At 42.2% G+C, this 25,464-nt stretch overlaps 1 protein-coding gene across 1 annotated transcript in view; it reads right to left on the reverse strand.

The window, feature by feature from the left end:
* Window positions 1–24,446: 24,446 nt before the first annotated feature.
* The window catches only part of PTH1R (parathyroid hormone 1 receptor), a 560,628-nt gene continuing 559,610 nt past the window's right edge, over window positions 24,447–25,464 (reverse strand). Inside the window, exon 13 of the mRNA XM_082258610.1 lies at window positions 24,447–25,384. Coding sequence (XP_082114736.1) covers window positions 25,016–25,384 — 369 coding nt within the window. The 3' untranslated portion in view covers window positions 24,447–25,015. The remainder of the gene's footprint in view (window positions 25,385–25,464) is intronic.

Below are 25,464 nucleotides of genomic sequence, written 5' to 3' on the forward strand. Positions count from 1 at the left end.
GGACGGGAGTCAGACTCAACTGTCCTGTGTGCACCTGTTCCCGTGGAGGCGGACAGGCATTCCTGCAATTATTGGCTCCCCCTCCACGGCCCAAGTGGACTGACAGCAGTGCAGGGGTGACAGGCGCTTGCCACCTGCTAAGTTCGGCGGTGGGATCATGCACACGGGAATCTGGACTAATGCTTGGCTGGGGCTTGGTCTCTGGGAAGGTGGGGCCCCACAGGCAGCTGCCCAGTGTGCCCATTCAGTAAGATGGCCCTGACTATAGTAATCGGTGCTAAAAATATGCACTGTTACGTACTGACACCGGCAGGGAAGGGGTTAACGCTGAGGTGTCCCTAGGGGGTGCTTTCTAACTGTGTGGGGGATGGGCTAGCTGCATGAACACAGAGATCTGTGTTCCTAAATAAGAGGCTCCCTGTGTTCATTATGACAGAACAGCGGTCTGCTGTGTTTACAACGGCAGACCGCTGTCCTGTCTCCACGGGGAGTCGGACCCGCTGATTGGCTCCCCCTGTGGCCAATCGGCGCATGCGCGCGCCTCCCACGGCACGCATGTGCGTCTCCACTAATGGTCTCCGCACAGGTATGCCGTTTCGATGGACAGAGCAGACCTGCCATTGTAAAACTACGGCGGCTGGTCGGCAAGTGGTTAAAATGCAAATTAACCACTTTACCCCCGCTCACATTGCTGCTACTGCGGCAATGTGGCTCGTTATCGTCCAGCGACATAGACCTACGTCGCTGGACTCCTCCCCTTGTGGGCGGCACTGCTCTTCCCCGATCATCGGGGATCTAGTGTGGAAATCCGCCCGCTTGTGTAAATAAAGCGGGCGGATCTCCTAAGTGACAGGCAGGGTCAGATTGCAGGATTCAGCATAGCTGAACATGCGATCTGTCCCTGTGTCACACAGTCCCCTCCCCCCACACACGTCAGTAAGCACCAGGCATACATTAACCCCTCCCTCTCCAATAAAATTAACCCCTTCCCTGCCAGTGTCATTTTTACAGTAACAGTGCATATTTATAGCACTGATTACTGTAGTAATGTCACTGGTACCCCCAAAAGTGTCAAAAATGTCAGTCAGGGGTCCGATCTGTCCGGCGCAATGTCGCAGTCCCGAAAAAAAATTGCAGATCGCCGCCATTACTCGTTAAAAAAAAAACACCAAAAAATGACAAAAATCTTTCCCTTAGTTAGTAAACGCAATAACTTTTGCGCGAACCAATCAAAATACGCTTATTGCGATTTTTTTTACCAAAAATATGTAGCATAAAACAAATTGGCCTAAACTGATAAAAAATTTTGATTTTTACATTTTTGGGGGGGAATTTCATATAAAAAAATGTGAAAAATATTGTTATTTTTTCAAAATTGACGCTATTTTTTGTTTATAGCGCAAAAAGTAAAAATCGCACAGGCGATCAAATACCACCAAAAGAAAACTCTATTTGTGGGGAAAAAAGGACATAAATTTAATTTGGGTACAGCATTGCACGACCCCGCAATTGTCCGTTAAATAACGCACTGCCGAATCGCAAAAATATGGCCTGGTCAGAAATGGGATAAAACCTTCCGGTCATAAAGCGGTTAAAAATACGCTCATTGAGAATTTTTTTGTCAAAGACATGTAGCTAAGTACATTTTGGCCTAAATATATGACAAAAATTGAATATATTGGATATTTTTTAACTGTGAAAGTAGAAAAATATTGTTATTTTTTCAAAATTTTCGCATTTTTTTTATTAATAACGCAAAAAATAAAAAGCGCAGAGGTGATCAAATACCACTAAAAGAAAGCTCTGTTTGTGGGAAAAAAAAGGACGTAAATTTCGTTTGGGTACGGCGTTGCATGACCGCGCAATTGTCAGTTAAAGTCGCACAGTGCCGAATCGCAAAAAGTGGCCTGGACGTAAGACAGCAAAATCCTTCGGTGGTAAAGTGGTTAAAAAAAAAAAAAAAAAACAGCGTGCTGCTAACTAAAAGTTTTATTCCATTTTGTTTGCAAAAATCCGGTTTTGTATTACGTGTTCTTATCTTCGAAAAAAAAAAAATGGTAACATATTTGCTGTGAAATGTTCCTTTTACACTTTAGGAGTTATTTTTCAGATTTGCCAGATGGAGAAACAGCACGAGGATTCAATCAAAGGCTTAAAGCGGAAGGTTAATAACGAAGCCATTCTGTAAAGATGGCAGGATTAGACTCGGCCCACCACGCCATGATGTGAGAGAATTAATATTTAAATCTTTATTTTATAGATCGCTAAATAGAGACCAGTCTTCATGTTCTTGGCGTATCTTGAAGCAGTGGGCGTGGTCAGTTTAAGGATTTGTGGCGGTCTCGTAATCATCGGAAATTCCTAACACCTGATATCGGAGCCAATTATTTATTTTTTCTGCAGTTTGCTCCTTGCTGAGAAATTGAATTACTGCTCTGCAAATCCCTCTGCCGCTTATCGTAGAAAGAAAAAAAATCCGGTAAATACGGCAGACTAAAATGCGCAGTGTTTTTATGATGTCAGATAAAATAGGCAAAATTCGATAACGTAAATTAACATTCCCAGCAACAGAGGCTGGCAAAGCTGAGATACAGTACACAAGACCCCCCACATCTGGGATTTCATAATAAAATATGAATATGAAAATATATGTTTACTATTTGAATAAATAAATATTTAATTTATGTATTTATTTAGGTAATATATTTATTTAAAATAATAGGGGAGGGAGTACCGTGCTTCAGGGGTGATTAATGTAGTAACATGACTAGTAAATATATGTAGGTAAATATTCAAATGGTGTATAAATCAAATATGAAGTAAATAAACTTATTAACAAAAACGTGTATACAATTAAATCTGTGCCATATACATGCAAATCATATAAACAAATCTTCTAAAAAGAAATAATAAATATATATGTTGATCTAAATTATCAATAAAGTGCTTATGGTAGTTGTGTATTATTCAAAACATATTATAGTGATATTCGTGATACAATAAAGTGCACTGTGCAAATTATTAACCACTTTACCGCCGGAGGATTTTGCTGTCTTACGTCCAGGCCACTTTTTGCGATTCGGCACTGTGCGACTTTAACTGACAATCGTGCGACGCCATACCCAAACGAAATTTACGTTCTTTTTTCCCCACAAACAGAGCTTTCTTTTGGTGGTATTTGATCACCAGTGCGATTTTTACTTTTTGCGCTATAAACAAAAAAAGAGCGTTTATTTTGAAAAAATAACAATATTTTTAACATTTTTTTATATGAAATTCCCCCCCCCCCCAAAAAAATGTAAAAATCTAATTTTGTTTTAATTTTTGGCCAATTTGTTTTCTGCTACCTATGTTTGGTAAAAAAAATCACAATAAGCGTATTTTGATTGGTTTGCGCAAAAGTTACTGCGTTTACTAACTAAGGGAAAGATTTCTGTCATTTTTGGTGTTTTCTTTTTTAACGCGTAATGGCGGCGATCTGCGATTTTTTTGCGGGACTGCGACATTGTGGTGGACAGATCGGACCCTTGACTGACATTTTTGACACTTTTGGGGTTACCAGTGACATTTCTACAGTAATCAGTGCTATACATATGCACTGTTACTGTAAAAATGACACTGGCAGGGAAGGGATTAATTTTATTGGAGAGGGAGGGGTTAATGTATGCCTGGTGCTTACTAACGTTTGGGGGGGGGGGAGGTGACTGAGTAACACAAGGACAGATCGCATGTTCAGCTATGCTGAACACTGCAATCTGTCACTCCTTGTCACTGAGGAGATCCGCCCGCTCTGTTTACACAAGCGGACGGATCTCCAAACTAGGATTGGGGATCGCCGCCGCTCCTCCCCTGGCCCCACTCCCGCTGTGACTGAAAACAGCGGGAGTGCGCCTCCGGCGGCGCGTGAGCGCCGCCTACAGGGGGAGGAGTCCAGCGACGAACCACTTTGCCGCAGTACAGTTAATGCGACTGGTCGGCAAGTGGTTAAAGTGTCATAATATTTTCTCCAATATTATATCGATCAAATTGATGAAAATATAAAAATCATAAAATTCATATATTGTGCTCAAGTGTCCAATCAATAAAAAAACAAATCTTCCTCTTCTGTGAATTAAAATGTACTTCCTTCCACCTTTACACCTTCAGGGTTGAAGAAGTCACGTGATAGCGTGACGTAACGTGTAGGGAAGACACAGCACCGGAAGTGACGTTACGGGACACGGAGGTGAAGTCCCGCGGCATACAAGCTGAAAATAGTGATTTAAACTGTGAGTTACTACTTAATTAAACTTTTTTCAATAAAATATGTGAAATACTACACAATGTTGGCCCCATTACTTTGAGATACGAGGAGGCACCGGAGCATAAGCCTGAGCTAGACCCTGAAAAGGAGGAACATACCATCACCCCCCATACTTGATCTAGCAAGCCTAGGAGAAGAGAGGATAGAGGATCTGATCTGAAAATAGATCTAAAAGCTCATTGCTAACAGCATTGAGGTGAGCGGTTAGCACACCTAGAGGTGATGAGCACTGAAGAGCATTTTGTTGCTCAAGTTGTAAAGGTGGAAGGAAGTACATTTTAATTTACGGAAGAGGAAGATTTGATTTTTTTATTGTTTGGATTGACACATTTTTGTTAATAAGTTTATTTACTTCATATTTGATTTATGCACCATTTGAATATTTACTGACATATATTTACTAGTCACGTTACTACATTAATCACCCCTGAAGCGTGGTACTCCCCCCCTATTATTTTAATTTAACTGTGTGGTCACCAGTAACGGTACAAGCAGCAGTAAGGGCATATACATTCAAGAATCTCCAGAGACAGCGCAAGAGTCACACCCATATAAACAGAATATATTTATTTAATTAATCTAAAAATAATATTTATTTAATAATATTTAACCACTTGCCGACTGCTGCACAACTATTTACGTCGGCAGTCAGCCCCTCACAGGCAGAACGACGTAGGGATATGTCGCTAGCCTGTGAGGGTCTAGGGAGCAAGCGCGCGCCACCGGCCACGCGGTCACGGACCCCCCCGCGCGTGTGCCCGGCGGACCCGATGTCCGCCGGTCACTCTCGATCGTCCGTTAGAGCAGGAGAAAGGCAGGCGGCTAGTGTAGACAAGCCGCCTGTCATTCTCCCCTGTGTATGAATGGTGATCATACGGTTCTACTATGTAGGACCGTTGATCACTGTTCCTACACCTCAAGCCACAGCCAATCACAGTTAGAATCAAGCCCCTAGGACACACATAACCCCTCCCTCTTAAAAACCCCTTCCCTGCCAGTGTCATTTTACAGTAACAGTGCATACAGTATTTATAGCACTGATTACTGTAGTAATGTCACTGACAACCCCAAAAGTGTCAAAAATGTCAGTCAAGGGTTCAATCTGTCCGCCGCAATGTCGCAGTACCGCAAAAAAATCGCAGATCGCCGCCATTATGCGTTAAAAAAAAATAACAACAAAAATGACAAAAATCTTTCCCTTAGTTAGTAAACGCAATTACTTTTGCGCAAACCAATCAAAATACACTTTTTGCGATTTTTTTTTTACCAAACATATGTAGCATAAAACAAATTGGCCTAAAATGTTAAAAAATTTTGATTTTTACATTTTTTTTTTTGGGGGGGGGGGGGGATTTAATAAAAAAATGTGAAAAATATTGTTATTTTTGCAAAATTGTCGCTCTTTTTTTGTTTATAGCGCAAAAAGTAAAAATCGCACAGGTGATCAAATACCACCAAAAGAAAGCTCTGTTTGTGGGAAAAAAAGAATGTCAAATTTGTTTAGGTACAGCGTCGCACGACCGTGCAATTGTCCGTTAAAGTCACGCAGTGCCGAATCGCAAAATAGGCCCTGGTCAGGAAGGGGGTAAAATCTTCCGGGGCTTAAGTGGATAAATATTAAAGTACCTCTAAACCCCAAAAATAAAAATATAACATATTGCAGTCTACGGGTTCTTAGATGTGTTATCTGCATTCTTTTTCTTTTTTTCTGGATTTTTGTTCCTTTATTTCACCTGCTGATCCTGCCAGTAACACACTTCCTGTCCTAGGTGGCTCTCTTACTGTACAATGTCAATGAAAGAACAGCGTTACTATCTTAGGACAGTGTAGGCGGGTGCAGGTTCCCCCTCCGTCCTGTAGGTGGCACTTAGCCATTATACAGATGCAGTTGAGGGTGTTAGAGGAATTGTCCCCTTGTGAACTCTGTTAGTCTCTCATTGAGGTCAGCTGTATGATTGGATGCTGTGATCTACTGAGATCTCGGGCGGCCATCTTGGTGTGGGACTCTATATAATGGGGTGATCCACATACCTTCCAACCATCCCGGATTTGCCAGGACTGTCCCAGGATTTGATGTGAGTCCCAGCGAATCAGGGCTTTGTCCTGGAGTGGAGCCCAGTGCTGGAACTTGGCTGCAGTGGCTTTCCGAGCAGCACACACTAGCGTGGGCATGAATTTATCCACATACTTTCTAACCATCCCGCTTTTGCCGGGACTGTCCCGGGATTTGATGTAAGTCCCAGCAAAACAAGGCTTTGTCCCGGAGTGGAGCCCAGTGCTTGCACTTGGCTCCAGTGGCTTTCCGGGCAGCACACACTAGCGTGGGCATGAATGCGTGGGCATGCAAGGTTTCTGGGGTCCCGCAAGCCACAAGCATTTCTGTGTATATGTGAGAGGCAGCCGGTGGTGAGAGATTTCGGCTGCCTCACACATACACAGTGCACTGCAGGGAAGATGAACCCACCTCCTCCTCCTTGGCTGTGATGATTTCCTGCACACTGACAGGAGGGGGAGGCGGGGGGAGGAGTCATGGCCAGATCTAGGGGGGTGCTGGGGTGGGCTGGTCAACCCCAGATCTCACCTGTGCCGCCCCCAGGCCAGCCCCCTATGGATATTGTGCCTGGTCGCTGAGCTCTTCTCCCCATCCCCACACTCATGACAAGGGAATGACAGCAGCTTGAAACAGGAAAGTGAAGAGTCTGGAGAGTGACAGCAGCTGTACTCTCCCCCTCCTGTCATTTCAGCAATCCTCCATATGGCAGGTGACACCCGATTTAGAGATCGGACTGTATATGGTATGAATAGCACACCATATGTCCCCCAAGGAGTGCTCATCTTCTGAAAATTCTGGAAATTTGGATGGGGGCAGTAATCATACCGTGTACAGTCTAATCTATAGATTTAGTGCCATGTGCTGTATGGAAGAGAGCTGGCATGACAGGAGGAAAAGAGCACAGCCTGCACCCCCTTATCAGCGATTTCCTGCCTGTAAGTTTTGGGGAGGAAGAGGGGGTGGAAAACACAGGTGGGGGAATGGTACTGAGGGTACAGTGGGAGGAGGGGAGGTGGTAAGAACAATTTGATCTTGGACTTGTATGAGAGGTTTGTGGCAAAGGGGGGGGGGGTGCAGGAAAAGTTAATTTTGGGGGGGGGGGGATTTTTGCTAGGAGGAGGAATGAGGGGATATTTTCTAGGAGGGGAAATTGAGGGGATTTGTGCTAGGAGGGGGTGGGGGATTTTGGTTAAGAAGAGGAATGGGGGCGTTTACCCTCTGTATCCTGCCCTATTGACCTGTTGTCCTCGATCTCGCTGACTCCTGCCCTATTGACCCCCTATCCTCCGTCCCACTGACCCCTGTACCCTGCCTTACTGACCTCCTGCCTTCCGTACCACTGACCCCTGTACCCTGCCCTGCTGACCCCCGGTCCTCTGTCCTGCTGACCCCTGTACCCTGCCCTGCTGACCCCCGGTCCTCTGTCCTGCTGACCTCTGTACCCTGCCCTACTGACCCCTATCTTCTGTCCTGCTGACCCCTGTACCCTGCCTTACTGACTCCCTGTCCTCCATCCTGCTGACCCCTGTTCACTGCCCTAATGATCCCCTGTCTTCTGTCCTGCTGACCGCTGTATACTGCCCTACTGACTCTCTGTCCTCCATTCTGCTGACCCCTGTACACTGCCTTACAAACTGCCGACCCTATCCTCTTCCTGCTGATCCCCTATACACTGCCCTACTGACTCCTGTACACTGCCCTACTGACTCCTATACACTGCTCTGCTGACCTTGCATCCTCTAACCCCCTGACATTTTTTAATGCACCCCCACATCAGATCCTGCTTCTCACCAAAGTGTTCATTATTTCAACAGTTTCTGGTTACTATGCAAACCCTAACTATTTTAATGAAGTTCTTCTTTAGGGTAGGCTCAGACAAAGCAATTAAAGTAATTTTAGAGGTACAAGGAAGCCGGGGTTTTGTGTAACCACACTCCTTAAGGCTCTCCTACTGTTAAGAGTTTGGCCATACCCACATTTTGATGCAGTATGTGCAGATCACTTCCTCATTCAAGTGTCCTTCATTCTGATAATAAAAAGTTGGGAGGTATGTATCTACATCATTTGGGGGTTGCTGGCATGAGTAGGTCAGGGACGGAGACCTACTCATGCATAGCACAAGTTGATGTTCCTGGCAAGTAGGGTCAGATCAGGGCCAATACCTGAGGAAAAATTCTAGTATCAGGAATAGTAATGGAGCTCTTACCAGCAGCCATCGCTGTAGATCGCCAACTGTCACCCCTCCAGTGCAAGCCACTCTCTGGCTTGGGGACTAATAGGTCCATGTCTGGTACCGCTATAAAACACCAACTGCCTTATATCCGTGCCTACAAACACTGCTAATATTTATTACTGCTAATCTACAGCATATACTGTACAATATACAAGATAATTATTACATTAAGGACTGAGTGTGTGCTTTCTCCCTGATTGGGTTCTCTAGGCTTAGGACCGGCCTACACCAGAACTACAGAACACCTTCCCCTCTTTTTTACATAACTGTGGGGAGGTGACCTGTAGTCCACAGAGAACTGGGAACAATGTAACTAGTAAAAGCAAAAACAGAGAGCACAGGAACTTTTCCCAGTGCGGTACTTTAACTGTGGTGGGAGGAGTTTCTGGTTGTGCAATCAGTAACATTTGTGAAATATAGCCATTCCTCTTGGACATGGATTTTGCGCACTTGACTTGTAAGTGTATTTTTAACTTGTTTAGAAGAGAATCTCCCTGTAATTGCACATTGAAACAATCCCAATAATCTTAAGTGTAATGCAACCTCAACCTTGCCTCCAACCAGGCCACACCCTCAACGCATTTCGCTGCGCACCTTGGAGCTTAACCACTTTAGGACCGGAGGATTTTCCTGCTTTACGTCCAGGCCACTTTTTGCGATTCGGCATTGTGCGATTTTAACTGACAATTGCGCGCACATGTAACGACGTACCCAAACAAAATTTACTTTTTCTCCCCACAAACAGAGCTTTCTTTTGGTGGTATTTGATCACCTCTGCGCTTTTCATTTTTTGCAATATTTATTAAAAAAGCGACAATTTTGAAAAAATAACAATATTTTTCTACTTTGACAGTTAAAAAATATCCAATATATTCAATTTTTGTCATATATTTAGGCCAAAATGTATTTAGCTACATGTCTTTGACAAAATAATTCTCAATAAGCGTACTTTTAACCACTTTAAGACCAGAAGATTTTACCCCATTCCTGACCAGGCCATATTTTGCGATTCGGCACTGCGTTACTTTAACGGACCATTGCGTGGACGTGCGATGCTGTACCCAAATCAAATTCATGTCCTTTTTTTCCCCACTAATAGAGCTTTCTTTTGGTGGTATTTAATCACCTGTGCGATTTTTACTTTTTGCGCTATAAACAAAAAAAGAGCGACAATTTTGAAAAAATAACAATATTTTTCACATTTTTTTTATATGAAATTCCCCCCCCAAAAAATGTAAAAATCCAAATTTTTTTACATTTTAGGCCAATTTGTTTTCTGCTACATATTTTTGGTAAAAAAAAATCCCAATAAGCGTATTTTGATTGGTTTGCGCAAAAGTTATCGCAGCTACTAACTACGGGAAATTTATGTCATTTTTATACTTTTTTTTTTAACTAGTAATGGCGGCAATCTGCAGTTTTTTTTGCGGGACTGCGACATTGCGGTGGACAGATCGGACCCCTAACTGACATTTTTGACACTTTTGGGGGTACCAGTGACATTACTACAGTAATCAGTGCTATAAATATGCACTGTTACTGTAAAAATGACACTGGCAGGGAAGGGGTTAACTTTTATTGGTGATCAAGGGGTTAATGTATGCCTGGTGCTTACTAACATGTGTGGGGGGAGGGGACTGTGTGACACAGGCACAGATCGCAGGTTCAGCTATGCTGAACCCTGCAATCTGTCCCTGTCTGTCACTTTGTCTCCACACTCGATCCCCGACGATCGGGGAAGAGCGGCGGTGATCACCGCCGCTCCTCCCCTGGCCTGACTCCCGCTGTGACTGAATACAGCGGGAGCGAGCCTCCGGCGGTGCGCTCACGCCACCCACAAGGGGAGGAGTCCAGCGACGTACGTCGCTGGACGATAACGAACCACTTTGCCGCAGTACGCTCAATGTGAGTGGTCGGCAAGTGGTTAATCATGGGGATCATATTTTAGCTTGTTGTTCAATAACGTTTAAAAATTGGAGCAAACTATGCACCGCTTTATGTTTTTACGTAGCGTCCTCCTAGTCTAGGCTAAGTTAATTTTTTTGTTGGCTCTTTCTTTAATCAGGGGAGCAGTGATTGTTTTGTTTTGTCTGCTCAGAGCTTCACAGGCTGAACATTTGATTACATCTTCTTGCCTCTAGAAAAAGTTCCTAGAGTTTAGGGCAGGAAAATTCAAATGTTCATCAGCTGTCGGGTGCTGCCACCGCCATTGCCGGTGAGGGAAGCTGGCAGTGAAGCCTTGCTGCTTCATAGGCAGGTCCCTAATGCGCATGCGCGAAGCACGCTGCGCATTCGGATTCGCTCGGCGGCGGGGGAAGGAGGAGGGGGTCAAACTTCTGAGGGACAGTGGTGCAGCGCCGTCTCCCGGAAGTAGGGAAGGGTACCTGTCTCAGCTCTAATTCATCCCAAAGGTATTCTATTGGGTTGAGGTCAGGACTCTGTGCAGGCCAGTCAGGTTCCTCCACCCCAAACTCGCTCATCCATGTCTTTATGGACCTTGCTTTGTGCACTGGTGCAAATCATTTGGCGGAAGGTGGATTATGGTGTGGAGTTATTTTTCAGGGGTTGGACTTGGCCCCTTAGTGCCAGTGAACAAAGCAAGGTCCATAAATACATGGACGAGCGAGTTTGGGGTGGAGGAACTTGACTGGCCTGCACACAGTTCTGACCTCAACCCTATAGAACACCTTTTTGATGAATTAGAGCGGAGCCTGCAAGCAAGGACTTCTTACCCAACATCAGTGCCTGACCTCACATATGCATTTCTGGAAGACACGCTCCTAAATCTTGTGGACGGCCTTCCCAGAAGAGTTGAAGCTGTTATAGCTGCAAAGGGTGGGCCAACTCAATATTGAACCCTTCGGACTAAGACTGGGATGCCATTAAAGTTCATGTGTGTGTAAAGGCAGGCGTCCCAATACTTTTGGTAATATCCCTGATAGCAAGCAATTATGCTGCAGGTTTGAAAATGACTAGCTAAGCTATTGCTAGACTTGCCAGGCTTTACAAGTTTGTTACAAAATTGCAGCAAGTCTGCATTGCATGACTCCAGATCAACTTTCTTTGCAAACTTTCTAAAAATGTCTGCTGGAAGTTCTGGTTCAGTTATGTTGTGCAATAGTCACCCCCACCACAGGAGTCACTGTGGCTGAAATTTCATGCTGTAGACTTTCAGAACTCTTGCTGGAGACTTGCCACTGAAACTTTGCTCTTGCTGGAGACTTGCCACACAAATTTGCTACAAATTGGAAAAGTGTCAAATAGAACTTGTGCTTCAAGTGCTCTGCAAGTGTACAACTTGCCAATGAAAATGTGCAACAAGTTAACAGACTTACAATTCAACACTGCCAAAAATTTGTGGCAAGTTATCCCCACCATTATCTTGGATGGTGTATATGTGTATTGAATTGCTAAAGCTTTCGAATAGATACCTTTTTGAATTTGACATCACCTCATCTTGTTACACCAGTATAGTGAGCCCTGATAAAGGGGGTCCCCTGTCCTGAAATGCATAATTCCCCCATCCCCTCTAATTTATACTATAATGAAATAAGTACAGACATTGGTGTTGTGACTAGTGTTGAGCGAACACGGACTGTATTATTCGTGTTCGTACCGTATAATTGGATTTTTGTTACCCGAACACGGACCCGAAAACTTTACTGTATGTTCGGGTTTAAAATCCGTGTTCGGTAATTTTATTTCCTGTTTTGTATGTAATGGCGCGCTTTTAATGGCGGGCTTTCAACAGCCAATCAACAAGCGTTTAACTGGTGTGCGCCATCACAGCCATGCCTACTAATGTATTAGTAGCTGTGATTGGCCATCTGAAGCATGTGACCCATGTCTTTATAAGTTCGAGAGCCCCAGCGCGCCGCGTCATTCTGCTGTAATTTAGGGACAGAGCACACATCATACGTGCTGGCTGCTGATTAGGGACAGACAGTGATTCTGTGAAAAATTGTGTCCGAAAAGAATGCAGTGACAGGTCGGAGTGCAGGCAGGGAAAGTTATTAGAGCATTTTAGGGCGAGGCTGGAGATTAGGCAGGGTCAGTCTTCTACATCAATTTTGCTGTGTGGGGGGTGGTGCAGTGAACGATCTTATTGAGCATATTAGGGACAGGCTGGAGATTAGGCAGGGACAGTCTACATCGATTTTTCTGTGTGGGGGGTGGTGCAGTGAACAATCTTTTTGCCCTCACTTGAGCCCACTGAGGAGGAGGGAGAAAAAAATCTATTTTTATCAGTCTGTTGTGTGCAGCGTTCAGCTATATTTCACTACAGTTTGCTGTTCTAATCTGCTATGAAAAAAATAATTTAAAGGGGAATTATTTTTAAGAGCACTTGCCATGCTCTTAACTACACTTTGCTGCCATTTGCAGCACTCTAGCCCTTTCCATTGGTGTTTTAGAGCCATTTTAGTGCCTGAAAGTTTGGGTCCCCATTGACTTCAATGGGGTTCGGTGTCCGGGTAAAGTTTGGAAAAAGTCCGGAACACGGACCCGGACTTTTTTTTCAAGCTCGTCCGAACCCGCCGAACACGGACATCCAGGTGTCCGCTCAACTCTAGTTGTGACCTTTCTCTTCTCAATCATGTACAGATCTCTTATTATCTGAGCACAAAGCATCAGGATGGAACTTGTTCATTGTGGAGGTCCTTCCTTTCAGACATGGGAAAACAGCCTTGCACCGAATTCCAAAGCTTGCAAAACGTTGTCACCCGCTAAGACCTGCATTTACATTTTAGTTTTTGTTTTATTGAATCTGAGTCAAGATTATCTTATAAAAAAGGACAAGCAATCTCAAACTCCAACAGTTTGGTTCCTATTGGATAAGAGCTCCAGTGCTTTGGTAGTGAGACTTACATTTTTTTTGGTGGAACCCTTCTCAAAGCACACCCCCAGTGTTATCCCTCCTACTGCTATAATTGTGTATAAACACAGTTTTACCACTATGGAGAACTATTGCCCAGATTTGTCCATAGTGCCTGTCAGCTTTGGGCACCAGGGCTTTTGTTTTTTGGGGAGCCCCTTTCAAAGCGCACTCCCAGTGCTGATTCTCCTATTGCTTAAATGTCTAAACACAAATTCAGCACCATGGAGAGCAGCAGATTTGCAATGCTGAAAAGTGTGATGTTTGTCAGCATTGGGTGCCAGTGCTTTGGTTTTTTGGGAAGCACTGTCACGGAACCATGAACCAGACGTACAACAACAGATAAGTGAAAATAAGAAGGCTTTATTGCAAATCAAGCTGTAAAGCAAAAGTCCAAACGGATGGCGAAACCGAGGCAGAGTCCTTGCGAAGCCAGAGGTCAGGAACCAGGAGGGTAGTCAGACGAAGCCAGGATCAGGAACCAGCAGGGTAGTCAGACGAAGCCAGGATCAGGGACCAGAAGCAGCAGCAGTCTTAGAAGCATGTGAACACAGGAGGACCAAGCAAGGAACTGAAGCCACAGACCTCCTATATATATGAGCTAGGCATCCAGCTCCTCCCAGTGGGAAGGAGGAGCCGCAGGGTGGGAGGCTACAAGAAACCCAGAAACCAAGATGGCCGCCAGCACATGTCAAACGAAGGAGAACAGCAAGAAGGTAAGACCATGACAAGCACCATTCAAAGCGCACCCCCAATGTTAATTCTCCTATTGTTCAAACGTTGTATAAACATGGTTTTAGCATGATGAGAAGATGAGAGCTACTAGGCTGCAGGTTTGCCCACAATGCCGAAAATCCTGGTGCTTGTCAGCGTTGGAGACCATTTCTTTAGTAGAGGGGAGCTTTGTTCTTTTTGGGGGAGCCTGTCTCAAAGCACACCCCCAATGCACATTCTCTCGTTGCTCAAACTTTGTATAAACACAATTTTAGCACAATGGAGAGCTACTTAAAGCAGACTTTCCTGCAATGCTGAAAAGCCAGGTGCCTGTCAGCACTGGGCACCAGTGCTTTGTAGGGGGGGGGGGGGGGGCAGTGTTTGGGGGAGCCCCTCTCAAAGTACACCCCCAATGCTAATTCTTTTATTGTTTAAACTTTGTATAAGCATGGGTTCAGCACCATGGATAGCTGTTGGCAGAGCAAAAACTGTTCTTCACAGCTATTGTAAAAGTGAGATCTGAGGGTTGTGCTGCATTGGCCTGGTGCACATTCCTCCTTTTGTAAATAGGGTGAATGAGATTGTGGGGATGCCAAGTGAATGCTTAGAAATTTCACAAGTGAGTAAAGGATTTACAGGGGAAATTTTCAAATGATTCCTTAAAAAATAGGCCTATAGGTCTTCTTTAGTATTGAGCTCAGCTGTCAAGTAATTCAGCCACTCATTATTACCACTGTGACTCACCTGGCTACCATTAAACAGCCTCTCAAGTCCAGCCAACAGCCAGCCCCTTTTTGCTATATAAGCAGCTTAGCTTATTTCCTCCTTGTCCTTGCATGATCTATGATCTCTAGGTTAGTTCCCTCCTGTGCTCCAGTGTATGACTTGGCCTGGCTGACTTCCCTTCCGATTCTTGTTCCTGATTTTTGCTCCTGACTACGCTGACTTCTGGTTTCCTGACCCTCGTTCGTCTGATTACTCGCTTTGGCATCCAAACCCTGGCTTCTGTTTTTCGATGACGTTGCTGTACGGTGTTATTTTTGTTATTTCATTAACAGTGTGGTTTTTAACTGAACTTTATCTCCATCTGGTTTATGGTTCTGGACATCCATTCAGCAGTGGCTCTTGTTGCTGAGCCACCTGAGATGTTGTACAGCATCCCATCTGAACCCTTGGATAATCTCGCTCTGTTTCTGGTGAACATTGAACTCCTTGCTCTTCCCATGAACTTCCTATTTAAGTCATGCCTTTGCATTTTCTGTTTGCCAGATTATTGTACCATCTGCAGCTGATATCTTGCTTCTTTGCATACCTGTAGCTGTCCTTATCTCCACCACCACTTGTTACTAACCTTTGACTTGTTCCTCAACTACGCTTCAGCTTGTTTCCAACCTGTAACCACTTGAACCCTACCTGCTATATCTGCTACTAGATCCCAGTTTGCTCACCTCCTGGTGGGGAGATCCTGAGGACCCCAATCTGGTACTAACTCGCATTAAAACCCATCTCCACCATCAGAAGCTCTGGTGAATACCAGTTAGTGCTTAGACCCCGCACCTTGGAGAAACCTGCATCATCCACTGGGGAGACCGGTTTGTGTACCTATCCAGCTTTTCAGTGGGAGCCTCTCTACTGCTATAGCTACTAGTCTGCAGACCTGACCCTTGGACATAGCACAAAGCCTGCCCAGACCTGATCCGACAGTGTTTTTGTATCAACTCCTGCATACTGACAGCAGGGAGAAGCTGCAGGAGGGGAGAGAGAGAGCACAACCCAAACCTCCTCCCGGCTTCATCCTCCTCTCTGCTACTGTCACTACGAATTTAACAGGTTTCTGCATGTAAAGGTCAAGGAGGGAGGGGGGAATAGTACAGGGTAGATGGGGTAACAAATATTTGTCCTGGGGATTGGAGGATTTCTGCTAGGAGGGAGGTTTTAGAAGGGGGGGGGGGGTAATGGGATTTGAGCTAGTATGGGCTATTAGGGGTGGGGAATATGTGCTGGGAGAAGGGATTTGGGGAGGGGAGAGTAATTTTGCAAGGATAGGGGGGGAGGAGTTTGTGACCGGAAGGGAAATTTTTTTTGGGGGGGGGGACAATTTGTGCTAGGAGGGGAGGGGGATTTGTGCTAGGAGGGGTGATTCAAGTGTCCATTACAATAGTGATGCTACCCTACAATAGCCCTTAATGATAAACAGGATGAGATGGAGACTCATGTGCTTGCATGGCCCCAGTACTCAGGCATTCAAATGTCCAATCAAAAAAAAAAAAATGGCACTAGGGATGGGCTTTATGTTAGAGTCAAACATACGTTCGACTCGAACTTTGGGTTGTTTGCTGAACACACGAACTCCCAGAGTGCTCGTTGGGAAGTTCCCCCGCCAACGCGCGCCCCATAATGCACTGCGATTTTGCAGTGCATTCATTTCTGATGATTGCCCATAGCATGCATATAAGGCTGCTTATACGGCAGCCCTGTGTAGTGTGTTAGTGGAGATAAGGCAGGTTAGTCAGTGGATTGTGTGTTCAGTCAGTTTAGTGCAGCCAGTGTAGTGCTGTGCTGTGCTGTGATTCTTGTGTAACACAGTGTAGTGGTGCCACTGAAGTGTTGGTGTATACAACACGTCTTTGTTACCCCACTGATCCCATTTTTTTTTCATTGATATTTTTTTTTGCAGCATCTGGTTCTGATGCTGCATTATTAGTACTCCCCCATTTGTGTCGCAGGTGCTATTCCTTCTGCGTCAGCAGTGGTTTTCTTTTTTGTGGAGCAGCAGCGCTAATAATATTTAGGGCATCATTTCTGTCCCCCTTTTGCGTCACAGGTGCTGTTCCTTCTGCATCAGCAGTGTATTTATTTATTTTATGTGGGGCAGCAGCACTAATAATATTTAGGGCATATTTGCTGTCCCACCTTCTGCGTCACAGGTGCTATTCCTTCTGTGTCAGCAGGGATTTTCTTTTTTTTTGTGGCGCAGCAGCCCTAATAATATTTAGGTCATAATTACTGTTCCAACTTCTGCATCACAGGTGCTATTCCTTCTGGGTCAGCAGTGGTCTTCCTTTTTTATTTTGTTTGTTTGTGGCACAACAGCACTAATAATATTTAGGGCATAATTTCTGTCCCCCTTCTGTATCACAGGTGCTATTCCTTCTGGGTCAGCAGTGGTTTTCCTTTTTTTTTTGTTTGTGGCACAGCAGCACTAATAATATTTAGGGCATAATTGCTGTTCCCCCCTTCTGCATCATGGGTGCTATTCCTTCTGCGTCAGCAGTGTTTTTTTTTGTGGCACAGCAGCACTAATAATATTTAAGGCATAATTGCTGTCCCCCCTTCTGCGTCGCTGGTGCTATTCCTTCTGTGTCAGCAGTGTATTTATTTATTTTTTGTGGCACGGCAGCACTAATAATATTTAGGCCATAATTTCTGTACCCCCTTTTGCATCACAGGTGCTATTCCTTCGGTGTCAGCAGTGTATTTATTTATTTTTTTGTGGAACAGCAGCACTAATAATATTTAGGGCATAATTGCTGCCCCCTTCTGCATTGCAGGTGCTATTCCTTCTGCGTCAGTAGTGATTTTCTTTTTTTTGTGGAGCAGCAGCACTAATAATATTTAGAGCATAATTGCTGTCCCCTCTTCTGCATTGCAGGTGCTATTCCTTCTGCATGAGTAGTGATTTTCTTTTTTTGTGGCGCAGCAGCACTAATAATATTTGGGCATAATTGCTGTCCCCCCTTCTGCGTCGCCGGTGCTATTCCTTCTGCGTCAGCAGTGTATTTATTTATTTTTTGTGGCACAGCAGCACTAATAATATTTAGGCCATCATTTCTGTCCCCCCTTCTGCATTACAGGTGCTATTCCTTCTGCGTCAGCAGTGTATTTATTTATTTTTGTGGCGCAGCAGCACTAATAATATTTAGGGCATTACTGCTGTCCCACTTTCTGCGTCGCAGGTGCGATTCCTTCTGCATCAGCAATGTATTTATTTTTATTTTTTGTGGCACAGCAGCATTAATAATAGTTAGGTCATACTTTCTGTACCCCCTTCTGCGTCAGCAGTGTATTTATTTTTATTTTTTGTGGCAAAGCAGCACTAATAATATTTAGGGCATAATTTCTGTCCCCCCTTCTGCATCACAGGTGCTATTCCTTCAGCGTCAGCAGTGTATTTATTTATATTTTGTTGTGGCGCAGCAGCACTAATAATATTTAATTGTTGCCCCCCTTCTGCGTTGCAGGTGCTATTGCTTCTGTGTCAGCAGTGATTTTCTTTTTTTGTGGTGTAGCAGCACTAATAATATTTAGGGCATAATTGCTGTTCCCCCTTCCGCATCACAGGTCCTATTCCTTCTCTGTCAGCAGTGTATTTATTTATTTTTTGTGGCACGGCAACACTAATAATATTTAGGGCATTAATGCTGTCCCACCTTCTGCATCATGGGTGCTATTCCTTCTGCGTCAGCAGTGTTTTTTTTTGTGGCACAGCAGCACTAATAATATTTAAGGCATAATTGCTGTCCCCCCTTCTGCGTCGCTGGTGCTATTCCTTCTCTGTCAGCAGTGTATTTATTTATTTTTTGTGGCACGGCAACACTAATAATATTTAGGCCATAATTTCTGCCCCCCCTTTTGCATCACAGGTGCTATTCCTTCTGTGTCAGCACTGTATTTATTTATTTTTTGTGGAACAGCAGCACTAATAATATTTAGGGCATAATTGCTGCCCCTTCTGCATTGCAGGTGCTATTCCTTCTGCGTCAGTAGTGATTTTCTTTTTTTTTTGTGGCGCAGCAGCACTAATAATATTTAGAGCATAATTGCTGTCCCCTCTTCTGCATTGCAGGTGCTATTCCTTCTGCATGAGTAGTGATTTTCTTTTTTTTGTGGCGCAGCAGCACTGATATTTGGGCATAATTGCTGTCCCCCCTTCTGCGTCACCGGTGCTATTCCTTCTGCGTCAGCAGTGTATTTATTTATTTTTGTGGCGCAGCAGCACTAATAATATTTAGGCCATCATTTATGTCCCCCCTTCTGCATCACAGGTGCTATTCCTTCTGCGTCAGAAGTGTATTTATTTATTTTTGTGGCGCAGCAGCACTAATAATATTTAGGGCATTACTGCTGTCCCACTTTCTGCATCGCAGGTGTGATTCCTTCTGCTTCAGCAGTGTATTTATTTTTATTTTTTGTGGCACAGCAGCACTTATAATAGTTAGGTCATACTTTCTGTACCCCCTTATGCATCAGCAGTGTATTTATTTTTATTTTTTGTGGCAAAGCAGCACTAATAATATTTAGGGCATAATTTCTGTCCCCCTTCTGCATCACAGGTGCTATTCCTTCAGCGTCAGCAGTGTATTTATTTATATTTTGTTGTGGCGCAGCAGCACTAATAATATTTAATTGTTGCCCCCCTTCTTCGTTGCAGGTGCTATTGCTTCTGTGTCAGCAGTGATTTTCTTTTTTTTTGTGGTGTAGCAGCACTAATAATATTTAGGGCATAATTGCTGTTCCCCCTTCCGCATCACAGGTCCTATTCCTTCTACGTCAGCAGTGATTTTCGTTTTTTTTGAGTGGCGCAGCAGCACTAATAATATTTAGGGCATTAATGCTGTCCCACCTTCTGCACTATAATAGACATATTGCTGTGCTAAGCTCAGTTGTTATCAAACATCTATTCATATAAGAAGCAGCTGACACAAAGATCCTGAATAAAAATCTCATAAGCAATAAAAGTAAAGGTGTAGCGCTAATCCACAATAGGGGCAATCAAGTCCATAGAAAATAGAGAAAAAAAGTCCCACATGAAGTGTTCACTCCACACCAACAAGCTCAGAATGCAGGGAGAGAAGATCCACCACCAGGTTCAGTATCTTATGCTCTTACCAGATGGCAAGACCTTCACTACAAAGGTCGTCTATTGCAGATATCATGAAACAGGACACAGATGGAACTAGGAACTCCCCCAAAGCTCGCTTATGCAGTGACCGATAACACTCCTTAGATGCCTGACAGCTCATATAAGAACAAAAGATCTCTCATGATGTAGTATGTACAAAACTGTTTATTAAAGATAATAAAGCATGGCAGCTTACATTGCTGCAGAGTGGAAGCGGCACATCATATTACTTGCTTGGCTCATAAACGTGGGTTGGTTTCCTACCAACAAAATGGCCTCTGCATCCCCCGTTCGCGCCTGTGTCATCCACCGTCGGCTCCTCCCAACCCGTTTCGTCATACGCTGACGTCGTCAGGGATGTGGCCAGACAGAAGAGACGCTCCATTATAGTGCGAGGGGAGAGCGGGGCACAAAATTGAATCCAGGAAGAAGGAAGCCAAACCATGAGCATTCCAACCACCGGAAGTAACAGATATACACAGAAGTCAGCCAATCGCATTGACATCCTTCCAAGAGCAAAATAAATCTGTGTGGTGGCTCGTCCCCCCCTTCCTGACCTGCCAGGCTGTATATATGGATAAGGGTCTGGTATAAATTTTGGGGGGGAACCCTACGCTGTTTTTTTTTTTTAACTTTGGCGTGGGTTCCACTTAAAATCCACACCAGACCCAAAGAGCCTGGTATGGACTGGGGGGGGGGACCTATGTGTGTTTTCCTATTTTAATCTGTATTGCCGGGAGCAGACAATACATTACAGCCACGAGCAATTTTAGTGACATTTTTTCCTTTAGAAATGTCAGTATTGCTGCAGCATGTTCTATACATTGTACAGATGCGCCACTTTACAGGCAGACAAAAGGGACCCCCCCGGCACGATATTTAAAGGAATTTTTCATTTTTATTGTTTCACTTTAAGCATCATTAAAATCACTGCTCTTTTAAAAACTATAGGTTTAAAAAAATAATAAAAATTGCATTGATACATGTCCCCCAGGGCAGTACCCGGGTCCCCATACACTTTGTATGGCAATAACTTGCATATAAGCCTTTAAAATAAGGGATATTTGATTTTTCATGTTCGTGTCCCATAGACTTTAATAGAGTTTGCATGTTTGCTAAAACTTTTTCCCTGTTTGAGATGTTCTGGTATGAACCGAACAGGGGGGTGTTCGGCCCATCCCTATTGGGCACCACGATGTCTCAAAAATAAAACATGCAATTTTATAAAATTCATCCAATAAAGGAAATCAATACCTGTAGTTATTGACACATTTCAGCTTCTAATATAGGCCTTAGTCATAACATTATGATTAAGGCCTATGTAAGAGGCTAAAACGCGTCAATAGCTACAGTTATCGACTCTTTTTCTTGGATGGATTTAATAAAATCGTATATACAGTAAACCCCCCCTCTATCGTGGGGGTTACGTTCCGGACCCACCCGCGAAAAGTGAAAAATAGAAAAACCCTATTAAAATACACTGTAGGCATGTTTTTTTACTGTCACTGTACTTTTAAAAGCATTTTAAGGTCTTTAAACACACTTTTAAAACAATAGAAACTGAGAGACAGAGCAAGAGCTATGGAAAACCCAAAAATATTTAATTTTCAATGATTTAATTAGTAAAATAACATTACAGAAAAAAACGCAATATACCGGGACCGCAAAAACTGAACCGCGATGGAGCGGGGGTTTACTGTATTTTATTTTTGAGACATTGTGGTGCCAATATTTTTTCTCTGTGATTCAAGCAGGAGGGGGAGATTTTTGCTAGAAAGGTCATTTGGGGGATGGGGGCATAGTGACTGAAGGTAAAGACAGGTTTCAATTTTTTTCACAATGAAATTCCCTATTAAAAAAAAAAAAAGTTATATCCAATAAGATTGTCCCAATTCTAGGCACACATAGAAAGGAGAATGAGTAATTAAAGTTTCTACTTCAAATGATTCTTAGAACACAGTTTAAAAAAAAAAATACAAATAAATAAAATAAAATAAATTATTACCTGCAGTTATTGACACATTTCAGCCTCTAATATAGGCCTTAATCATAACATTATGATTAAGGCCTATGTAAGAGGCTAAAACGCGTCAATAGCTACAGGTATCGACTCTTTTTCTTGGATGGATTTAATAAAATCGTATATACAGTAAACCCCCCCTCTATCGCGGGGGTTACGTTCCGGACCCACCCGCGAAAAGTGAAAAATAGAAAAACCCTATTAAAATACACTGTAGGCATGTTTTTTTTACTGTCACTGTACTTTTAAAAGCATTTTAAGGTCTTTAAACACACTTTTAAAACAATAGAAACTGAGAGACAGAGCAAGAGCTATGGAAAACCCAAAAATATTTAATTTTCAATGATTTAATTAGTAAAATAACATTACAGAAAAAAACGCAATATACCGGGACCGCAAAAACTGAACCGCGATGGAGCGGGGGTTTACTGTATTTTATTTTTGAGACATTGTGGTGCCAAAATTTTTTCTCTGTGATTCAAGCAGGAGGGGGAGATTTTTGCTAGAAGGGTCATTTGGGGATGGGGGCATAGTGACTGAAGGTAAAGACAAGTTTAAATTTTTTTCACAATGAAATTCCCTATTAAAAAAAAAAAAAGTTATATCCAATAAGATTGTCCCAATTCTAGGCACACATAGAAAGGAGCATGAGTAATTAAAGTTTCTACTTCAAATGATTCTTAGAACACAGTTTAAAAAAAAAAATACATAAATAAATAAATTATTAAAAAACAAATATGTTTTATTTGTCTTCCCAGCTTTTTCAGCATAAAATTAATTTTGCTTTTTAGAAAACATGTTTGATGCAGCATACAGGGAAACATATTTAAATTTGAATGCAACAATTTGATCAAGTTCATTCATTTTTTTTTTTTTTTTTTCAGATATAGATAAACACACACACATACATTTCTTCACATAATATTTGATACGTGCATTTAAAGGGAAACTATATATATACATTTTTTTTTTTGCATGTTTAGCCATATATGCAAATAGGATCAGCTGAATATTAATAATTTTTTTATGGGTTATTATTTAAAAAAAATTATAATTTGTAAATATATATGTACATGGGACAGCCATGCTTGTTTATTTTACATGAAAGCTGTGTCCAACGTAGCGGTATATCATACTGTTCCTGCTTTATTGGTGTTCTTCTCCCACTGCATGGTTCAAGTCTGATTTATTCGAACACATCAGGCTCTCTGTGAAGTTAAGTATTTATCTCAGCAGGACTTAAGAAGAGATGCTACTCACATTTACTGATATATAGATTATCTCTATGTGGAACATTTACCAATTAAATGCAATAATAAAAAAAAAAAAGAACAGCAAGGATGTACTAATTTGACAATCAAGTACAAATAAATTGCTTTCATGTAAATGTTACAATTGTAACACAAAACGTGTATATAGTGAACATACACAATAGTTTCCCTTTAAATTAGACAATGTGTTGATGGTTTTCATTTTTATCCTTTGTAATATAAAAAACGCCCCTATAAATTGTACAGTTAAAAAAAAAAAAAAGTTATTTTTACCTCCACTTCGCTTCCCAAAATATATTTCCCCTCATGTGCCCGAATGAATTTTGACCATTTTAAAATTATTATTATTAATATTATCTCCTATTCCTTTTTAACTTTTCGATGAAACATAAAGTGTAGAACAAAATAATACAATTGTCCAAAATAAAATAAAATAAAATCACAAATTTCACAAAAAAAAAAAAAAAATTCCCACTTGGTCCATAGTATTACTAGCAATGCTTGTTTTATGGTTTACAACGAATTTGATGTGTACAATATACTTTCTCTACATAGGTATATTTAATTGTTTAAATATATTATATAATTTTTTTCAATCATTTATATATTACTGAAAATATATCAGCAGTTTTACTGCCTATTTATGGTACAGTTTAGTTTTCTCTAGCAATCTTTAACATTTCCTGAGGCTGAAATCCTTCTTTCATTACCACTTATTCTACCCCATAAAATCAAGGATTTTATCATCGTCAACTTGATATTGGTATTTTTTTTTTATTTGCAATAACATTTTCAGCTCTTTTTTGGCTAATTGCATAGATGAGATGAATTATTTTTTGTGGCTTTTGTCTGTCCCTGAAAAAAAACAATAATTAAGAGGTGAAAATTTTGCATTTTTGCGTTCATCTAATGTATATTTATCTGATTTTTTAAAGCTTTTGCTTTAGCTTGCCTATTATTTATTTATTAATTTTTTTTGCAATTTTCAAGTCCTATTTACTGAGGTGACATATCTTGACATAAAAAATACAATTATGTCAAATACCTGTCAGTAATAAACCAGGTACTGAACCGGAGATGCATATTCTGTTAAATTAAATCTGTGATTAAAAAGTCAGACCTGAACTTTTGTAAATGGCTGAATAATTATCTCTTTCACATGCATAATTATCATTCACCTTTTTTGTCTCCTAGAAAATGTAATTACAATATTTTAAAATCCACATCTCTAACATAGAGGATTGATAAATAAGTGTCTTGCAGAAAAAAAAAAATATTTATAACAATAAAAAATAAAATATATATAAAAGAAATTATACAAAGCATCAAAAATTAAACAAACTGGTACATTGTAAAAAAAAATATGGTTTAAATGCACAAAATGACTAGTGTTTTGTGCTCTGGTGATTTGGAGGAATTGGTTAGGACGGACACAGTAATTATGATTATTTTCTTTATCATTCACCAAAACAATTGGTGCAATATATATATATAGATGTATTCTTGACCCGGAAATAGGAGGAGGTGCATGATCCACTTTAACCTCACATTCAGATCTGGAGCATTCCTTAACAAGTCTTTGCCCCCGAAATGTTCGATTTCCCTCCTCGTAGGATGTGAAAAAATTTGGATGGTCATGAAAATATTTACATAACGGTCTCTCTCTCTTCTTCTTCCACAACTTCTGCCGTGGGCCTTTCGGCATCGTAGACTCCAGAGCCATTGAGATAATCCTCATCTTTGTTATACTGCTCCGGTCCTGAGGACGGTATGGAGTTTTCGGAGATCGAGCCATTTTTTACGTAGCCCGGTAAGTTCCTGTGGCCATTCAGGGCTGCAGACACAAATCTCGTGTTGAGGTGTAAGGCCAAGGGTCCCCTTGTGGTGACGTTAGTAACACTCGTATGGGAGACCATAGGTCCGTAAGAGTACGTTGTGCTTCCACTTCTGGCTTTCCTCTTAAAATCGAGTGCCAGGGTCCACCTGCTCCAAGATTTCTTAATTTCTGCTTGTACCTGCAAAAGAAAACATAACCAATTGAAGAGGAATCCTGGGCTGAAAGGGGCCTGCCTATCTCTGCCTATACTGACATAGG

The sequence above is a fragment of the Pelophylax lessonae genome (genome assembly GCF_965119305.1).
Source record: "Pelophylax lessonae genome assembly, chromosome: 5".
Lineage (NCBI taxonomy): Eukaryota > Metazoa > Chordata > Amphibia > Anura > Ranidae > Pelophylax > Pelophylax lessonae.